We start from the raw sequence: 19192 nt of genomic DNA on the forward strand, positions 1-19192 counted from the left end.
AAAGCAGAAGAGAAAATAATGAACACCAGGATTTATAGTGGTTCGGTAATCTAATAGATTACCTACATCCACTCTTCAGGACAATAAGAAAGATTCACTATGAGAAATAAGAAAACCTTACAGAGATTTCAGCGCACTTCTTTCCACATATCAAAACCCAAGAAAGGACCCTCTGGAATACACCCAAAACCCAGATGTTTCCTCTCCTCTCATACATACCAAACAACCAGAAAACAGTGAGATTTATACACAAGATGAAAGGGAAAACAGAAAGCACATCTAAGACCTACCACCACCGTTTGATTCCATCAACGATCTTCAAAGTTCTAGCACATCCCAAAATCGTAACAACCTTTCTCTCTCTGTAACCAAGAGAGAAAGATCGAGAATGAAAACTCGATCAAACAAGACCTAATTTAGATTAGGTTTATTGATAATAGGAAAAGCCAGAAATGCCCCTTAGCTTTTAACAAATAACTTTGACCACTCCAAGTTATAGGTTGACTTCCACTTAGGCATAAGTCAATGCCACATCACAACAGGAAGTGTTATAGAAAAATTAATTGCATCTCACTGTTTCATTTGCCTACATACATACATACATACATACATACATACAACTCTTAAAAGAAAATCAAATAAAATTTGAAGCTTGCTTAAGGGGAAAGTATTTACCAAAGTATAAAGCTATTTGTACAAACTCATTGTACAAAGAGAGTTTGTACAAACTGACGTGACATATTATGTGAGTGCCACGTGACATGAGGGCCCATATAACATTAATATGACATTAAATTACGTGTGTTCCAATATCATATGGCATGCTTTGTGACATGCCATGTCAATTTGTACAAACTCTCTTTGTATAAGAGTTTGTACAAATAACATTAGCCTTTTCCAAAAGCGAAGTAGCTAGCAGAGAATTAGTCAGCTGTATTGAAAGTTCGGTATACTTTGTTGCTTGAATAAGGGATATTTTATTAATACCTTTTGTGTATAAATGTATATGCCGAATGACATAACTATTTGAGCAAAGGAGAGAGCATTACTCTCACCTATTTATTTGTCATATCATAAGTAACGTTAAATTATAAGTTATCTTAAAATCTAAACTAAGACCTTTGCTTTAAAAGTATCATAACTACACAAATTTGAGTTAGTTTTTCAATTCTCACTCAAAAGTGCAGGTGCGAAATTTAAATAATAACTTAAAGGTTAAAATACCACCCTCTAAGTCGATAATCACATAATCTCCTATATCACATTTCATATCACTTGAGTAATAAAAGATTATTGGAATCTTTTATTATCTGTTTAACCAAATAAGGTAATCAACGGATTAAAAAATTAGATTATCGAAATAATCTTCTTAAGGCATAGTCATACGCAGCCTATATATTTTCAATGATGATCTATGGACTATGATATCGGGCTTTCTTCTCATATGGACTTTAAAGGAAATTGCCACAATTTTTAATGGGGGTCCAATAGGCCTTACATAGTTTACGGAGACGTTAAGAGAGTCGGAGACAAAGCTAACTAAGCCCTTCTATCTAGTTGATGGGACAAGGCATTCTAAGAAACCTGAAACCAGAGAAAAAAAAAAAAAAAAAGAAGAAGAAAAATGAAGGACATTATTCAATGAGGGAAGTTTGATGGAGAGATTAAGACAAATACAAATGATAAGCTTCTTCAGCGTGACTGTGAAGTAGCAAACAGAGGATGAACAAAATCCTCTTATTTGGTCAACAATTTTTTTACTTGTTGCTCAATAAGTGACTTCTAAATTAGATCAATTAATTGCTTATGGTCATGGGTGGGTCGATCATAAAGAAAGACGAGAGATAGTATGAGGGATGGCATTTACGGAGTGATTCATCAAATGGATAATGGGGTTCATGGATAGAGCGATGGGATTGGTGACAATAAGTTTTCGAATTGTTTTATGAGTAAACGACTTTTTCTCACCCGACGTTTACCTTAATGGTACTTTTCTATCAAAAAAAGTTTCAGAATACCACTTTTTCATCCAAAATTTATATTCCGTTAATACTCAAAATACACTTCACTTTTTCAGTTGGTGTTCGGCTAGTTACCAAGAGTCAGGGTGAAAAACGTTTAATAGAGTAGAGGCCGATGAATTGAATGGTGGTGATTGATTGAATATTTGCCCTCATAACTAATGGAAAATCAGCTAAAAATATGAAACTCTAACTTTGCAGTGACCGATAATCGACAAGAAATTAAGTGTTGGAGTGAGATGGGTTTTATAGAGAGGAGTTCGGAGGTTAAAATGGTGGTGACGAAGAGAATTTTTACCGTTGGAATTAGCCGAAATCAGCTTTAGATAGTATCCAAATATTAACTTTGGATGGGAAAATTGGTATTTTGAAACTTTTTGGGCGAGAAAAGTATCCTTTAAGGAAAACCTTGGGTGGGAAAAAGACGTTTACTCTTATTTTATTAAGATTTTAAACCACTCTAAAAAAGAAGAGCATGTGCTTCGTCAAGAGTTGTTATACGTAAGTAATGGCTTTTTCTTTTTAACTTAAAACCCACATGAATCCTTGTATTGTGCGCAACAATCGATCTTTTTTGAGTTTAAATGCCAACCGACAAAATGCATGCATAAAACTCACTGAAATTTCTTTTTTGATCGATAGAACCTCTCCAGTTCTCACAAGATGCTGAACTGGAAAGTTGTCAAATCGCCAATCTTCTGTGTTAATTCATTTGCTGCCATAGCTTTTGTCATCTACGCAGGTAGCCTCATCTTTAATCATTCTGCAAACCTTGTAGATATTACAGCTTGTAGGACTTACAAAGCACCACATAATCCAAGTGATGTTTCTGAAGCACAACAGATTGCTGCTAAAGCACCCGAACAGATTAAAGAAAATACCACGGGTTCCACGCCATTGCTTAATAAGCAAGCTACGAGTGAAGAAGAAGAAGACAGTGAGAAACCTGATCCTATGGTTCCTCCTCCAAATTTGAGAGGAGAAGAGAAAAGGAAATGGATCCGAAAAACAGTCCCGGAACTTGAAATTCTCAAATCAAACGACTCGGGTCAGAGATTTAATGGTCGAGTTATGGAATTCTTTAACCAACAGTGTACAATTCAATTCTTCATGATTTGGTTTTCACCAGCAGGGAAGTTTGGACCCAGAGAATTTTTGAGCGTAGACTCTCTGTTGAAGTCCAACCCTCAAGCATGCTTGATGATTTTATCAAAATCTCTAGACACAATACGCGGCTACAAAATCCTGAAACCATTCCTTGATCGTGAGCTTAAAGTTTTTGCAGTCACAACAGATGTGCCTTTTTTGGTCAAGAACACGCCGGCCGAAGTTTGGCTTGAAGACATAAAGAGTGGAAAATTGGATCCTGGTACTATTTCTTTTACCATTCATCTTTCTGATCTGGTTAGGATGGCTATATTGTACAAGTATGGGGGAGTTTACTTGGATACAGATTTCCTAGTTTTGAAAAATTTTGAAGGGTTGAGGAATGCAATTGGAGTGCAAATTATAGATAGAGCGTCTAAGAATTGGAAGTCAGTGAATAATGCATTACAGATCTTTGACATTTGGCATCCAATGTTATTCCAATTCATAAAGGAATATGCCACAAATTTTAAACCAAACATTTGGGGGGAAAATGGACCATACTTGCTTTCCAGAATTATTAAGAGACTGGACGCAGGACGCTCACCAGTTTACAACATTAGTGTTTTGCCAAGAAAGGCGTTTTATCCAGTAGATTGGCTTCATATATCCAGGCTGTATAAGAAGCCCACGACGGAAGAAGAATCAAAATGGGCGGAAGAGACGGTGGCTGAGTTAAGCAGAGAGAGTTATGCGATACACCTGTGGAACCAAATATCAAGGCCATTAGTGATTGAAGAGGGAAGTGTTATAGAAAGATTAATTGCATCTCACTGTTTGATTTGTCAAAAAGTCTTATAAAATTTGAAGGTTGTTTTCAGTTTTCTCCCAAAGCGAAGTAGCGTACAGGGAATAAATCAGCATAAGCCTCTTTTTGGTAGCTTGAATAAATAAATTTTTTATTTGATTGAACCATTATGGCTAAGAGGAAAGCATTACATTCTCCATTCCAGTTACATTCGATCTGCAGATTTCTGTCAGAGTAGATTTACATATACTTCGATTTATACACAACCAAATCAAATTACCTTTACATTTACGTTGGAGATTCAAGAACACGAATAGAAATTTCTTTTACGTTTTCTTCAGAAAGTCAATATCTAGTAACAAAATTTTCACTTATTCAATATCTAAGACATACAGTAAATGCATGTTCAATTTAACTCCAATGTCCTCAAGAAAATAAAATTGCTACTAAACACTAAACCAAAGAGATATCAAAAACTGAAATCTGTATATTTTGATGCTTGAATAAGGAACTTCTTTTATTAAGCTTTTGTGTGAGGGGCATTGCAGATTAGGTACTTTTTTTTTTTTTTTTTTTTTTTTTTTTCTCTCTTCTTTTAATTAAATTTCTGTGGACCTCTCCTAAAGTTTTGAAAAATAAAAACTTGATGAAGTTTCTCATTTTTGCATTGCTCATAAGATAAATGCGCCAAATATGGAAGAGAAATTTGTTGCACGAGGGAGATCGCGACGTAATGTTAAAAAAATGACAAATTTATTTCATAATCGTGTCAAGTTATTCTATGCTACAATAGATTTGCAACTATCAGAGCTTAACAGTCATTTTAATGAAGGTAATATAGAATTGCTTATTTCCATAGCCTCCCTAAATCCAAGTGATTGTTTTCAAGCATTTGATAAGGGAAAATTAGTTCGTTTTGCTCAATTTTATCCACTTGAATTTTCTTCTGCTGATCTTATGACACTTGAACTTCAACTTGATAATTATATTGATGATATGCGCTCGGATAATGATTTTTCATAACTAAATGATATTACCGGTCTTGCTTAGAAAATGTTTGAAAAGAAGAAACATCTTATTTACTCATTGGTATATTTGCTCATCATATTGACTTTAATCTTACCAGTTGCAATTGCAAGTGTAAAAATAGCATTTTCTGCTATGAAAATTGTGAAGATTCATTTACGCAATCGAATAGGAGATCAATTCTTGAATGATAGTCTGTTTCCATATATTAAGAAAGATATATTTAAAAGTGTTGATAAGGAGCTAGTCATACAACGATTCCTCAATATGAAGCTCCGCCGAAGACAATAGTAAATGTAATTTTTTTTTCCTTTTTGTAATAATTTTGACTTGAAAAATAGAATATGAATGTTATTTACAATTAGTTTTCATTTGGCTAACTCTAACATAAATTTTTGGATCCATCCTTGCTAATAGAGGTGGTTACTGAAACTTTTACCCAGCCGATAGTTCTAGGGTTCTGAATGATTAATTAAGATGCTACTCTCATGTATTGTAACAGAGAAAAAACTAATCAGCTGAGTGAGTATCCAATAATTTATCAAATTATTGGCCAAAATGCCAAATCACTCACCTTCTCTACCACCTCATTTGCAGCTACCATCTCTAATTTTTCTACCTACCCTCAAAAAATTAGACTTAGAGAACGTTTCGAGGCACCTTAAACTCCCATTGAAACTTCCGGGGCACCTCACCTCCCAAAATTTCCTATATATATACATATTAATGTCTTAATTTACATTCTAAAATAACTTAATCTGAAATGAAAGAGTTATTTTTAAGTAATCCATGGCTTTTGCATTTTTACGTACTCAACAGTCAACTCAATGGAATACGATGCATGGTCCTCGGGCTTAATTGGCCGTTTTTATTTCCTTACCAGGAGCACTGTACCATTCTAGTCAACCTTTGATTGAAACAAACCGGGGCCCTATTGGCCTTTCCTAGTTTCCAGAGTGCAAGACAGACATGGGTATGATCTTTACATGCAGCTTCAGCATTCAAGGCCTCTTATATATCCAGTTGATTTGGATAAAGATAAGAAACCTGAAATAGAGGAAAAATCAAGGTGTTTCTTGATTATTGTTCCTTTATTTATTGATTTTCTGAATCTATGATCCCCATGTGAATAAAATGAACACAAAGACTGTAACTATTCTCTTAAACGCAAAACAGTTGGGAAGCTGTTTACTCTTCCATTGCATATATGTGATAGTTTCCTTCTTTAGTGTTCAAAATTTGATTACAGTAGCTAGTACAGAAAATACATCACGCCTTTCTTCCACAAATCAAAATCCATGAACCAAATCCTGGCAAATCCATGAATGAACGGTATCAAATATGGACGAGCGTTCGTGATTATTGGACGACCATTCATTTTAAATGGACTCCCGTCCATGAGAAAATAACAATGGACTCCTGTCCATATTATATGGACGGGAGTCCATTTATTATGGACAGACATTCATCGATAATGGACGTTTATCCATAGTTTAAATTAAAAAGATTTGAAAACAAAAATCATGGACGCCCGTCCATATATTATGGACGAACGTCCCCACTGAATGGACGGGTGTCCCTATTAGATGGACGCCCGTCCATTGTTTAAATTAAAAAAATTCACAATCTCAACAAAATTGTAACAGCAATAAAAGCATATTGGGTGGATCTAATAAGAATAAAAAGCATGAAAGCAATGCATAGTTACGTCATATTCTTATGACACTTGTCCAATTACTTTAAATATAGACAACAAATTTAATGAAGGATGGCGACATTTACTTTTTGGATCTTGATTGAGACTCAAATATTGTGTGTAAAATTTTTAAAATTAAACAATGGACAGGCATCCATCTAAAAGGGACGTCCGTCCATTAAATATGGACGCCCGTCTGTATAATATATAGATAGGCGTCCATGATTTTTGTTTTAAATTTTTTTTATTTTAAACCATGGCTAGATGGACGCCCGTCTATAGTAAATGGACTCCTGTCCATATTATATGGACGAGAGTCCATTGTTATTTTCTCATGGACGCGAGTCCATTTAAATTAAACAGTCGTCCAATAATCATGGACGTCCGTCCATATTTAATGAACAGCTGTTCATTCACGAAATATTTGTTATATGCTATGTGACTGCGTCTACTCAGCTGACACGTCATTTGGTGCAAAATTTCGGTACAGGTCTTCGGTGTCCGTAGCATTATTGAATATATACTCCATTAACCAATTATATATTGATATTAAGAATAATCAGCAATCCCTAAATCTTCCCAACTCTCAAGATATACTTAATATATTGATATCTCAATTTACATTATAAAATAACTTTAAACTGAAATTAAAGAGTTATTTTACAGATTTCATGGCTTTTTCATTTTTACGTACTCAACAGTCAACTCCAGACACTCATACAGTACGTAAGATGCATGAATCCACTGCTTAATTGGCCCTTTTTTCAGTTTAAATGTCGACGGGCAAAACATACATATATAGAAACTTCCGAAAATCCCTTGTTGCATAGAGCCCTTAAGTTCTCACAAAATGTTGAGCCAAATTATCAAATCACCCCTCTTCCTCGCCGTCTCATTTTCCGCTATCGTTTATCTCATCTACACAAGCAGCCTCGTCTCTAATGGCGCCCTCATTAATAATCTTTGTGTATACTCTGCAGAAAAATTAGTATTACAAACTTCCATTTTGGATTCCAACACCACCATACTACCACTAAAGCGAGAGACGAATGAAGAAAAAGAAGATAGTGAAACTCCTGATCCTCTGATTCCTCCTCCTGATTTGACAATACAAAAAAGAATAGAATGGTTCCGGGGAAAAGTTCCGGAACTTGATGTTCTCAAATCAGACGACTCCGGTCAGAAATTTCATGGTCGGGTTCTGGAATTCTTTGATAAAAATTGTACAAATCAGTTCTTCATGATTTGGTTTTCACCCGCGCGGACATTTGGACCGAGAGAATTCTTGGCGGTTGACACTCTAATGAAGGCCAACCCTCAAGCGTGCTTGATGATTTTATCAAGAACTCTAGACGGGCGGCGTGGCTACAAAATCTTGAAACCATTACTTGATCGCGGGGTTAAGATTGTTGCAGTTACTCCCGATGTGCCATTTGTAGTGAAGAACACACCAGCTGAAGCCTGGCTTGAAGAATTAAAGAGTGGAAACAAGGACCCTGGAAAGTTTCCATTATATAATAATCTTTCCAATCTCATTAGACTTGCCATTTTATACAGGTACGGAGGTGTTTACTTGGACACAGATTTCATAGTTATGAGAAACTTCACAGGGTTGAGGAATGCGGTTGGTGTGCAAGTTATAGATCGAAACACTCAAAACTGGAGCTCGGTGAATAATGCATTGATGATCTTTGATATTGCGCATCCAATTTTAGTCGAATTCTTGAGGGAATTCGCCACAACTTTTGATGGAAACATATGGGGGCATAACGGGCCTAACATGCTTTCTAGAGTTATTCAGAGGCTGAACGTTGGAGGCACAGCTCCTTATAACATTACAATTTTACCAATAAAGGCGTTTTATCTAGCGGGTTGGCTTCAGATACCCGAGCTGTATAAGAAACCGACGACAGAGCAAGAATCGAAACGGGTGGAAGACACGGTGGCTGAGCTTAACAGAGAGAGCTATGCGCTACACCTATGGAACAGGTTAACAAGAGATTTGGTAATTGAAGAGGGAAGTGTTATACAAAGAACAATTGCATCTCGCTGTTTCATTTGCCGAGACACGTATAATTCTTCGATAACCATTTAATTTTGAAGCTTTCTTAAAAAAGACTGCAAAGTTGTGTATAATTTATTGCTTCAATAAGGAACTTCTTTGGCGTTAAAAAATTGCGCGCCGGAAACTATTCGAAAGTAAAGAGGGATTGAGCATTTCTATGATTTAATTTAAGTGCCTTGCAGTCTTATTTTTATTTTTATAGCAATTCTAAAACTTCCCCTAAAAACCATAAACCCTAAATCCTGTTTTGCTCTCAGTTTTGGAAAATAAGCATTGCCCTTTAATTACATTCATAAGCATCCTTATCGCCCCCTCTGGCCATCTAGGGTGGTTAGACGTTACATTAGTTGCCCTTCAATTTGCAAGTATAATCGTTGTCATTGTTATAAGATCTTTAGAAATACATAACATGAGCTGTGAGGAGTTCCAATTAGAGTTCCTTTTCTAGTTTTGTTTTCCAACAAATTTATTCTGTTTAGATTCGGTTTTGTTTTTGTATTTTCTTATTACTGTATCATTTATTATCCATCAAATAGCATCATATATACAAATATTTATTCATTATTCATTGAGTTGACCTTCTTGCTTTTGAGTTTTGACACTAGTTTTGACCGTGTCCAACCAAAAACTGCCTCCTGTCAATGCAACTCTCTTGAGAATGGGGAAAGTGTATCCTAATATACCGGCTACTTAGCTCCTCCCCACTTTCTCATTTGCTGCAAAAAGTACTATTAGACAGTGAAATTTTTGAGGCACTACAAACTCTCATTGAAGCTTTCGGGGCACGACAGACTCGTAATAAAATGCTCTATGCAATAGAGTCCCAAGCTTGAAAGACAATTGAAGAAAATTCTAGGCCAATGCTTAGAAAACAAGAAAAGATTGCAGAAAGTAACCATTCTGTGTTGAACGTCCTAGAAAATGTTGAAGAAATTGTAGGCCACTGCTTACTACATACACAAACAACGGAGAGAAGAAGACAATATCCAAAATCCAGATCCTCAATTCCTCTTAAGACAAAATGTTGATAGATCACACTTGAACAATTCTTACATGCATTAAAGCATACAATGAAAGCCTCTTTCACCGGGATTTATTTATGGGTTTGAAATATTTCAACTTTACTTTTTTGACATTTCGTGAATTATTGATTTTTTTTTTTTTTTTTTAAATCCTACAGCGCCATTGAAAACTTTCGTCTACTCTACATAAATAAATTCTTTTCCCCACTCATTTCTCCCTTGTCATGGATTGAGAACAGTATGTGATCACAAGATACTGAACACTCGAGTAATCAATCAATCTAACTGCCAATTCCCGATCACCCTTTTCGTCTGCTGCTATATATTTTTTTCTAACCTATGCAGATAGCCTCATCTCTAAACTTACAAAACTGGAAATTTTGTTATATCCACGTACACGATTTCAACATATGGAGGCACAGAGTAAGACGTGACCATAAGCTTTAGTCTTAAGAACAACAATGTATCAACTCCGTAAACTCTCTCCCTGTTCAACTCTCATGGGGAAGAGAAAAATGTCACAAGATACTAAACTACAGAGTACTCAGTTGAACCATTAAATCGCACATCTTCTCTACCAGCTCATTAGCTGCTATATTTTTCATAATCTATGCAGACATCCTCATGTCCAACCTTCCTGTCTACCCTGCAGATATTAAAATGTAGTGACATTTTCAAGGAACAACAAGCTCCCAATGAAATTTTTTAGACAAAACAGATTACTAACAAAATTCTCAAAACAGCGGAGCCTTCCAAAATTGAAAGGCAAGTTGAGTCAACCTCCAATACCACGTCAATACTTACCACACAATCAAAAATTGAAGAATATATAGGCTGCTGCAAACCACACGAGAAAGGATTTAAGAAAATAGCAGGTCTTGTTTACCACACAAGGTTGAACAATATAGCAGGCCATTGCTTCCTGCACAAGCTATGAATGAAGAACAGTGAAACTCCAGATCCTGCTCTTCCCAGGAATCTCACAACAGAAGTAAGAATTAAAAGGATGTACAGAAAAATTGCCTCAAATTGAAATTCTCAAATCAACTGACTCGAGTAGAAATTTCATAACTGAGCTCTAGAATTCTTCAACAAACAGTGTAAAATTGAGTTCTTCACGGCTTGGTTGTCACCAGCAGAGACATTTGGACCAAGAGAATTCTTGGGTGCAGAAAATCTGTTGAAAAACAACTCTCAAGCATTTTTTATAATTATACCAAGATCTCTGGACAATAGACAAGCCTACATGACCATGAAAACCACTACTTGATCGTGAGCTTAAAGTTCTTGCAATCACACCTGATTACCCTATTTACTAAGGTACACAATAGCTGAAGCTTGGCTTGAAGAGATAACATTCTTTTGACATAACATTTCGGCCGCCTCCCGTCCAGTAGGAAAGAAACTTGTAGCCACTAGCCAGTGACTAGTTTCACTATGAAGCTATGTAAACATCGCCAAAGAAGAAGACTAGTGTAGACATTTTTACAGTCTTAGATCTACCTCATACTTCCTTCCAAGCTTTAATGTAAATGACACAGGAGGGTTCTTCATTCTTCTCTTAGACTCTCCTAGACAATCATGGTCTTCAAAGATTCTCAGTATAAGTAGAAAACATGACAATTAGCTAGGATGAGCAATGCTACACATCTTAAATAGTATCCCGATGTTTTCATCCCAGTGATGATATCCTATATGTAATGCAATATCACTTACCATATTTGTGCCGATTATTGAATGTCATATTGAATTGGTATCCTACATGGCAATACGCAATACTATATCACTTACTACATTAGCTCATCATTGAATATCATATAGACTGATGCATCAATTGAGATGATAAATTTGGGATATTATTGAGACGTGTAGCATCATTCCAGCCGGAATATGTTCTTTTTTAGGCCTAAGCAATAATAATCGAAGAAGAGCCATAGAATCTTTTTGTTTTTCTATATAGTTGGTGTCCTCATAAAAAGAACAGGATTGGATGTACTGCAAATTGTAAACTAACAATAGAGAAATGACAAATTGACATAATAATATAGCATCTCAAGATTCAACAAAATTACAGTAACAAGAAGAAACGAAACAGGATAACTGAATTAACTAGAGAACAAAGATTCATCGATTTCGATATTGATTTTCTCATCATCATCATACTTATCTTTCTTTGGTGGAGCAGGAGGTGCTGCCACTCTCGGTGGCCCTCTCCCTTTCTTCTTGTTTCGCGGCCTCGCCTAATAAATAAACCAAAACAAAATAAATTCATCATCGAAAAATAACAAAATTCACCATTTCATCGGACAGTCACAAACACTTCTTACATTGCCAAAGGAGTGATTGAAACGCTTTCCTTTGGCCGTCTTCCTATCGCCGCGACCACAGTACACTGAATCATTTGACAAAAATTAGGGCAATTATTAGTCATTCCACTTAAAAGAGCGAGAGAAATTGGCGGTTAACAGTTACTGACCGAAGGGGATTGAAGGAGAGCGAGTTAAAGAGAGCGAAACTGAGTGAGTTGAGCAGCTGAGAGAAGTGCCGAGCGTTTGAGATTGAGAAGAGGAAATGCGAGATTGAGGTGTCAGAGGTAGAGCTCCAAGTATGAGTGACGCCATGGCTCGGCTTCAATTCGGACTCTGAAAATTTTGAAGATAAGATGAGGTTGATTCCCTCAACCAGTACCCATTTATATACTTCGATTTTACGGCCCGGCCCAGTAAGTTGGACCAGCATCAGGCCCAAATAGCCCAATAAGAGTGTGATCCAGGAAAAAAAAGGACTGTGTACTTAAAATAAAATGATGTGTATTTAGTAGGTCTGGTTCAATAACTACCCATTAAACCCACCAATCAAATAGAAGGAAATGGCAAACCCCCTCTCGGAAACCAATTGATTTTAGCCTCACTTAAATCGGGTTCGGGGATACTTAGATGGGGAATCAAATCTGACACCAAGCATTTATCTATATTATCTTCAATTCATCTTAACCATCTAAATTATCTACGGATGAGTCATTGAATTGAAATTATTTATTATTAGTTTTAAAATAAGATTATCCGATAAAATTCAACTAAAAATAGTTTATCAAAATGGGAATCCAAAATGATTTAGTAGAATGAGAATCTATACAAAGGATAAGATAACCCCCAGTAGCACTTTGACGATTCTTTTTAAATGAATGATAGAAGTTTTTACTTTAGGTTTGTGTCACTTTTGAAAACAGATTCGTATGGCATTGGTCAAACAAATTTGAGATGGCTGAAGTTCCAAGTTATTGGGGAGTAGAGTAGATTTAGATCTAAGACTTATTATTACTTTGGAGATTTTCACATGCAAATGCATGTTCTTCTCCTGAGTAAAGGCCTTGCTTAATATTAATGTAATATCTAAGTTTTATTTATTTATTTAAAATTATTATATCATAATCTAAGCTTTTCAGGATCCTTTTTATTCGAGCTTGCTCACAGAAGACTTGTTGATGTGGATAATGGCACTGAATCTTAGCTGAAACTTTCTACGTGACGTTAAGTTTACTATTTTAATTTAATTAATTATATAAATTATTCTGATAATATATAGTTGTGGATATATGGCATGCAAGTGTTAGCTTATATTATGCAATGAGTTATTACTGGAATTGGATCTTGGAAGCATATTTATTTATAATGCTTCAGTCATAAAGTCAATTCCTCCTTTGCTTACAGATTGAAGTGACGGCTCCCACTAATCCAATTCAATTTATATTTATTGTTATTTTTTAAAATAAAGTTAATTACCTCTAATCAAGCTTTGGGTTCTCATTAACATATACTTATAATAGGGTGGTATGTGCAATAAAATTAAAATAAAATAAAAACCCAATTAGAAAAAGAGGCAATTAATGATAAGATGATTAAACATGGAAGTAAGAAGGGTTGTTGACATGTGAATTTCAAGGGGAAAAGGAATATTTTGGAGTAAAGAGTGGCACGTGACAATCAGGTGAAGTAACGTGCAACCCATGTGAAAGTGGGGCGGGTCCACGGCCCACTCCATAAAACAGAATCTAAGGTCAAAAGGGCCATTAAAACATGTCCACATACAAACTTTTGAGACCAAGCCACGTTGGCATTAAAAAAATATTACAGACAAGACACCCATAACGTTACTAATTTTATAAGGCTATATACTTTGGGAACATGGTATAGTAATAGTGACAATGCAAGCTATAACAAATATTTTATAATATCCCAAGAAAAAAGAAAAAATATATATTTATATATAAAAAAAACACTAAACATTATATATCTGATTTTAATTACCCTATGCTTTGATAGCAAAGGAATCATCACAATTCAACACACTATTTTATCCACTAAATTTAAGGGGGGGAGAGGAAAATAACAAAATAGAAAAAGAAAAAAAAATAGCGAAATCCAGCACACATCACCACATGTAAGGGAGGTATTGCTATCTCCCCATGTATGATACAAAATATGGAGCAAAAACATGGGAGAAAAAGAGAAGAGAAGAGAAGAGTGCTTTTTTCTTTTTCTTTTGACGTTTGTTGCTGTTAAGTTCAGTGATGTTGGGCCGGAGCAACGCCTGCCGTCGGCGGTGGAGGCTTGCACTGATAGCACTTGGCGAAGAGCCCAAATGTATCGATTTGTCTGATGAAGTTGGTCATACTGGCCCATCCACCGAACCCGAAACCAATGACGAGAACCCACACAACTACAAATGTATTAAATACATACATTGCAGTCCAGCTTGGGATAAAGAAAGGAGGCTTCTCTGCAGCGTTCTGCACAAAAAATAAACCAGACCCGGATGGGTTAAATTAATAAACTAAAGTTTATAAATAATTTTATAATTGTTGACATGATTGATGAGTAAGTAAAATAGTTTAAGCCTAACTGAATGGGAGTGAGTCTAAGTCAGGGAGCCAGTTCATCCCAGACAAGATACAACAATACAACTGTAGTATTATAACTAAATGAAAAGGACTGGCCACCTATCTCAATTGTTCTCGTAATATTTCCAAATCCAAGCCTTAAATGCTCTTGTACACACTTGTTCTACCTTTTCTTTTTTTTTTTCTCTCTCTCTCTCTACTCAATTAGGACTCTGTCACTGTAGAATCTATGGAAATCCCCATCAAACCCGGGCTGACCACTAAAAATATTATGCCCAAACCCCCATTAACATATCAAGATAATTACAAGTTTCTGTCATGTGGGGACTAAAGAGTTAGGCAAGTGAAAGTGTGAAGAAGTGTTAAGTTTAAGCCTTTTTTATTTACCTGTCGAGCAGAAGCTTTTCTGTAGGTAAGCATATGGGCTAAAGCTGGGATGATGTAGACGGTGAAGCTAACCAGGAGAGCTCCAACTGCAGAGTTAATAGGACCAAAGAATGGGAATATAATGGCCAAGAACCAAATTGGTATCACAACTGGTAATCTTGCAAGTGCCCTTAAGCATATGCTCTTTGTGTCATGCATCCCAATAACTTTCTCCCACACAAAGTACAATGGCGTACATGCGAACCCAAATGTTATAAACTGCAAAAATTAGAAAAATAATTTAATCCCACTGTCAGATTTTAGTTTAAAAAAAAAAAAAAGGATTGTGCAAAAAGCTGGTAGTTGCTTAGACCTGGTGGATGAGCATTAAGATAACGGCGGCATCACGCCAGCCGTTCTTGGGGAGAAGTGAGAAGGCGTTGGAATGATTGAGGAGCTGATCACCGAATGCCCAGTAGACGGCAGTGGCTGACGGAATCGTTAATGTGAAAACGTACAAGGTGGCAAACAGATATATGTACTTGAACTTTTGAGGTTTCCACATGGCGTGCATGATTTCCCTGAAATAAATATTTTTTCACAAATAAAGGCAACCCAATTTCAGGAATTGTGCATTAAATTTTTGTTAATCATAAACTAAACCATGTTAATGACACTTTCAGCTTGAAATAAGATGACGAAAATGACCTCAACCTCAAGCAATGGATTCTACTAGAGAGCAGACTAAATTAAGGTCACTATTGGGTCTATGATAGAGAAATCATTCTACGAGTAAAGGACAAAGAAAAACATAGACTAGATTTAAGGTCAGAACCGGGCTGTCCACAGTGAAAAAAAAAAAAAGGTAAACAGTTGAAGACGGAGACCATAGGACCCTTCTCCTGTACAAATTTCCTAGAAAAATGTTCTGGGAAGAATTGTTTCCCAACAAACAAAAGCAAAAATAAAAATTGCATGATTTTGTCTGGATCTCGAGCCCCAAGATAGCCGGCAAAAGCTGCAAAGAGAAGCCGTGTAGAAACAAGTGCAAGAAGAAGAGCTAGGCCTAGGAGTAGAAGAAAAGAGGATAAGATATAATTAAGTGAAAAATTAAAAATGGCAAAAAGCTTACACAGTAACAGCGTGGCCGCCAAAGGTGTACAGAATATTGGTGGCGCCGGTGAAGTACAGCACTAGTTTTGTTGGAGCCGAGTGTGAGACTCCTTCAACCTGCATAATCAAAACAATTTCAAAAGCTCTACCCACTGTAAATAATTAATTAAACACCAAACATGAATTTAATAATTAAGAAAAGGTAGTTCGTTTATATTACCTGGCCATGGACAATAGCGGCTATGGCCATGTACCAGGCCGTATAAGTGGTCATGCCAAGGCCGAGAAAAGACCAAATACGGTAGTTGTGAAAGGAAGGAATGAACACGGTGGTGGCACAGCAAGCTCCAAAAATATAGGTCCATGTTCGCTTATCCAATCGGTCGTTGATGTAGTAAATGTTACTGTTTTCATCAGGAAGAAACAAAGATTTAGATGTTAATATCAAACAGAACCCCAGCTGTTGTTTTTAATTCTTCTATTGAAGTGAAGAAAAATGTTACCTTGCACAAGCTATCAGTTGTATGACAGATCCAAATAGGAGGAAAGTACAGTTGAATGCAAGTCCCACAGCTTTCCAATATGGACCCAGTAACCCATCAAGCACTTCGAACCACTGAATCCAAAACAGTGTTTAACTTTTGGTTACAATAATCCAAGGCAGATATTTTTAGAGTTCTTGTTTTGAAGATTAGAAGTAATTGGTGATGGTGATTTAGAAACCAACCTGAATGACATGATTCTTGAAGTTCACGTTCTCTTTCTCCTTCCGGCTTCGGTACTCGATGTAGAGGACACTTATAAGGTACGCAGTCCAGCTTCCCATAATTCCATAGAATATTTGTAACACAATGCCTGAGAGCATACCCAGTTGGGAGAATGAGTAGGGCAGAGTCAAAAGTACTTGAGCGACCTGGAAGATCAATAAAAAAAGGGGGAAAAATGGTTATTTTGAGTTGTTTTGGTTTCATTAATCAATTGGAAATAATAAAATGACGTTTTTTATGTACTTGATTGGAAGCACAACTGAACCAGGCGTCCCAAACAGAGCCACCGTGCCATAACATGCTTTTGACGCTAAACAAGGACTGTTGTTCTCCATCTCTCTCTTCTTCTTTTCCTTCATGTTCTGTCTCGTTGAAGTTGGAGACTATTGCTTCTTCTGCTTGCTTCTGAGGCAACATTGTCTTCGTTTTTCTCTAAGGCCAACGTCTAAATCCTCGTAGATCTGAAACATATAAAAGACAGTTAATGAGACAAAAAAACTATAATCAAACGCTCTCCCAGAAAACGAAAGCCAATAAGACCGCAGATCCAACTATGTACCAGAAATTCCTCTTAAACTAAAAATAAAACAAAGAAATAAGAAATGGAGTCAAGACACAAAAAGAGAGGAGTCACGAAGCAAAGTAAAGGGAAGCGAGCCCAAATAGCGCTTTAGACCAACCTAGCTTGAGACGTCTCTTTCGGGTAAAAATTTGAAGCAAATACAGATCGGTGTATGAACCCAAATGAGTGTGGTTTTTTATGTTGTGTCGTATGCAAGACTTGATTGATCACCTTTATTTTTCCGTATTTTCAGAGTGAAAAAAAAATTAAACAAAAGAGTGAAGAGTAAATAAAGAGAGAGCACAAGCAAGGCACAGTTGGAAGCAGAGAGTTTTTAAGAATTCTCCATTCCAAGGTTTTTTCTCAGAGACAGAGACAGCCTTAAATGGCCTGAAATAATTGCAAATCTCTAGCTACGAATCACTTTTGCTCCTAGCCCCAGTAAAAGCTCACTTAAATGCGCCACAGATTAAAGGCAGTGCCGAAACTTAAGACGGCGAGCGACCTGAAAAGCAGGAAAATCTGCCCACTTCAATATGGTCTTTGCAGAGGTTGAAGAAAAGACCCTTTTAGCTCCTATTCAACCTAACATTGATATGAATATATATATAAATAGATATTTATATATACACTCGCAAACAAAGCAATATTTATACTATATAGATTATAGAGTACTATCAACTGTGTTTGCTTTTTCTCTGAGCTTTGAAAATTCCCCTCTCTCTCTCACTCTATTTTTTAAACAGAGAAAGCTAGGAGTTGATGAAAGAGTGATTGTGACCAAACCCCAATTCACTGTATTCCACTTCTGATTCGATTCTTGGGGTCTCCGTTTGGTGGGTGAGAAAATAAGAATTTAGAGATTTAAGAGACTGAGACGTTGTTCTGATCAGTAAAGGACTCAACTTAACCAAACCATGGACCTCCCCTTTTTATAGCACAAATTTTATGCTTAAACTTAACATTACCCACCTAATACTCAATTAATCATAATTTCATGTCACTAATCAGTAACGTAACAAATCCTTTTCTTGATCTTTTTTTTTTTTTTTTTTTTTTATATTCTCCCTAAGTAACTTACCATATGAAGTTTTCTAACAAGTGTTATAATTTTCTATGTATTCATTTCACATGATTTCTGTCACAGCTTCCTTAATTTCTACCTCAGAGCCTGTTTCATCATTCATTGTTATACGTGTTTTAGAAAATTGCTTCAGCTCAGATCCAAATCTAAGTCAGTAATTCCATGAATTTGATTTCCCAATTAATTCCCATCTTTTATTTTATTTTATGTGAATTCTTTGAGTTTAATTAATCGATGCTTCATTAAGCTTCCTCCCTCCCTGTCCCCCAATCGATCCATAGTAATCCAATCCCCCCACTGATTTTGCCTCGCGTGTATTACACTTTAGACTGAACTGAAATGATGTCTTTCTTTTAAGCGCGTGAAGGTAGCATTGCCCAATGAAAGATACGATTGGATTTTTTAAAATCATGGGCCGACCAATCCGATCAACTGGTTTAAATTGCGGCCCATTAATTTTTATCGGCACAGCTGTGCAGTAAATACTTTATTTTTCAGAAATTTGGCTCAAGCCAAGCCGTTATGGTCCCGCCACCATTCCAGCATGCTTTTAAAGAAAACACGCGCGCAATAAACCTCTTAATAACCCCCACTTCACGCCGGCTCATCATAGGGAACATGCCCTTTCATCGGACGGTTCTGTGTGACCCATTATTGGCCGTAGGCTCCCACCATG

At 36.3% G+C, this 19192-nt stretch overlaps 4 protein-coding genes across 5 annotated transcripts; 2 read left to right on the top strand and 2 right to left on the bottom strand.

The window, feature by feature from the left end:
• The first annotated feature begins 2684 nt into the window (after nt 1–2684).
• Nucleotides 2685–3968, top strand: LOC116133751 (uncharacterized protein At4g19900-like). Its single transcript, XM_031419439.1, has one exon. The coding sequence runs from the start codon at nt 2685–2687 to the stop codon at nt 3966–3968; it is 1284 nt and encodes a 427-aa protein (XP_031275299.1).
• Nucleotides 3969–7487: 3519 nt separating this feature from the next.
• On the top strand, nt 7488–8732 carry LOC116133752 (uncharacterized protein At4g19900-like). The gene has a single exon (XM_031419440.1). The coding sequence runs from the start codon at nt 7488–7490 to the stop codon at nt 8730–8732; it is 1245 nt and encodes a 414-aa protein (XP_031275300.1).
• A 3002-nt stretch (nt 8733–11734) lies between these two features.
• Nucleotides 11735–12380, bottom strand: LOC116133768 (30S ribosomal protein S31, chloroplastic). Its single transcript, XM_031419458.1, has 3 exons — nt 12201–12380; nt 12052–12116; nt 11735–11964 (listed from the first exon to the last, which is right to left on the bottom strand). Exons 1-3 carry the CDS (start codon nt 12343–12345, stop codon nt 11830–11832), a joined length of 345 nt encoding a protein of 114 aa, XP_031275318.1. The 5' UTR covers nt 12346–12380; the 3' UTR covers nt 11735–11829.
• Nucleotides 12381–13964: 1584 nt separating this feature from the next.
• LOC116133758 (auxin transporter-like protein 2) lies at nt 13965–18328 on the bottom strand. 2 transcript variants are annotated; one of them, XM_031419446.1, is made up of 9 exons: nt 17938–18328; nt 17114–17331; nt 16831–17016; nt 16607–16719; nt 16324–16507; nt 16123–16220; nt 15364–15571; nt 15012–15269; nt 13965–14513 (listed from the first exon to the last, which is right to left on the bottom strand). In XM_031419446.1, exons 2-9 carry the CDS (start codon nt 17285–17287, stop codon nt 14289–14291), a joined length of 1446 nt encoding a protein of 481 aa, XP_031275306.1. In that variant the 5' UTR covers nt 17288–17331; nt 17938–18328; the 3' UTR covers nt 13965–14288. The 2 variants fall into 2 exon arrangements, with proteins under 2 accessions (XP_031275306.1, XP_031275305.1); XM_031419445.1 differs by lacking the exon at nt 17938–18328 and adding an exon at nt 17551–17925.
• Nucleotides 18329–19192: the final 864 nt, after the last annotated feature.

This window comes from Pistacia vera, unplaced genomic scaffold (genome assembly GCF_008641045.1).
Source record: "Pistacia vera cultivar Batoury unplaced genomic scaffold, PisVer_v2 Contig274, whole genome shotgun sequence".
Taxonomy (NCBI): Eukaryota; Viridiplantae; Streptophyta; class Magnoliopsida; order Sapindales; family Anacardiaceae; genus Pistacia; species Pistacia vera.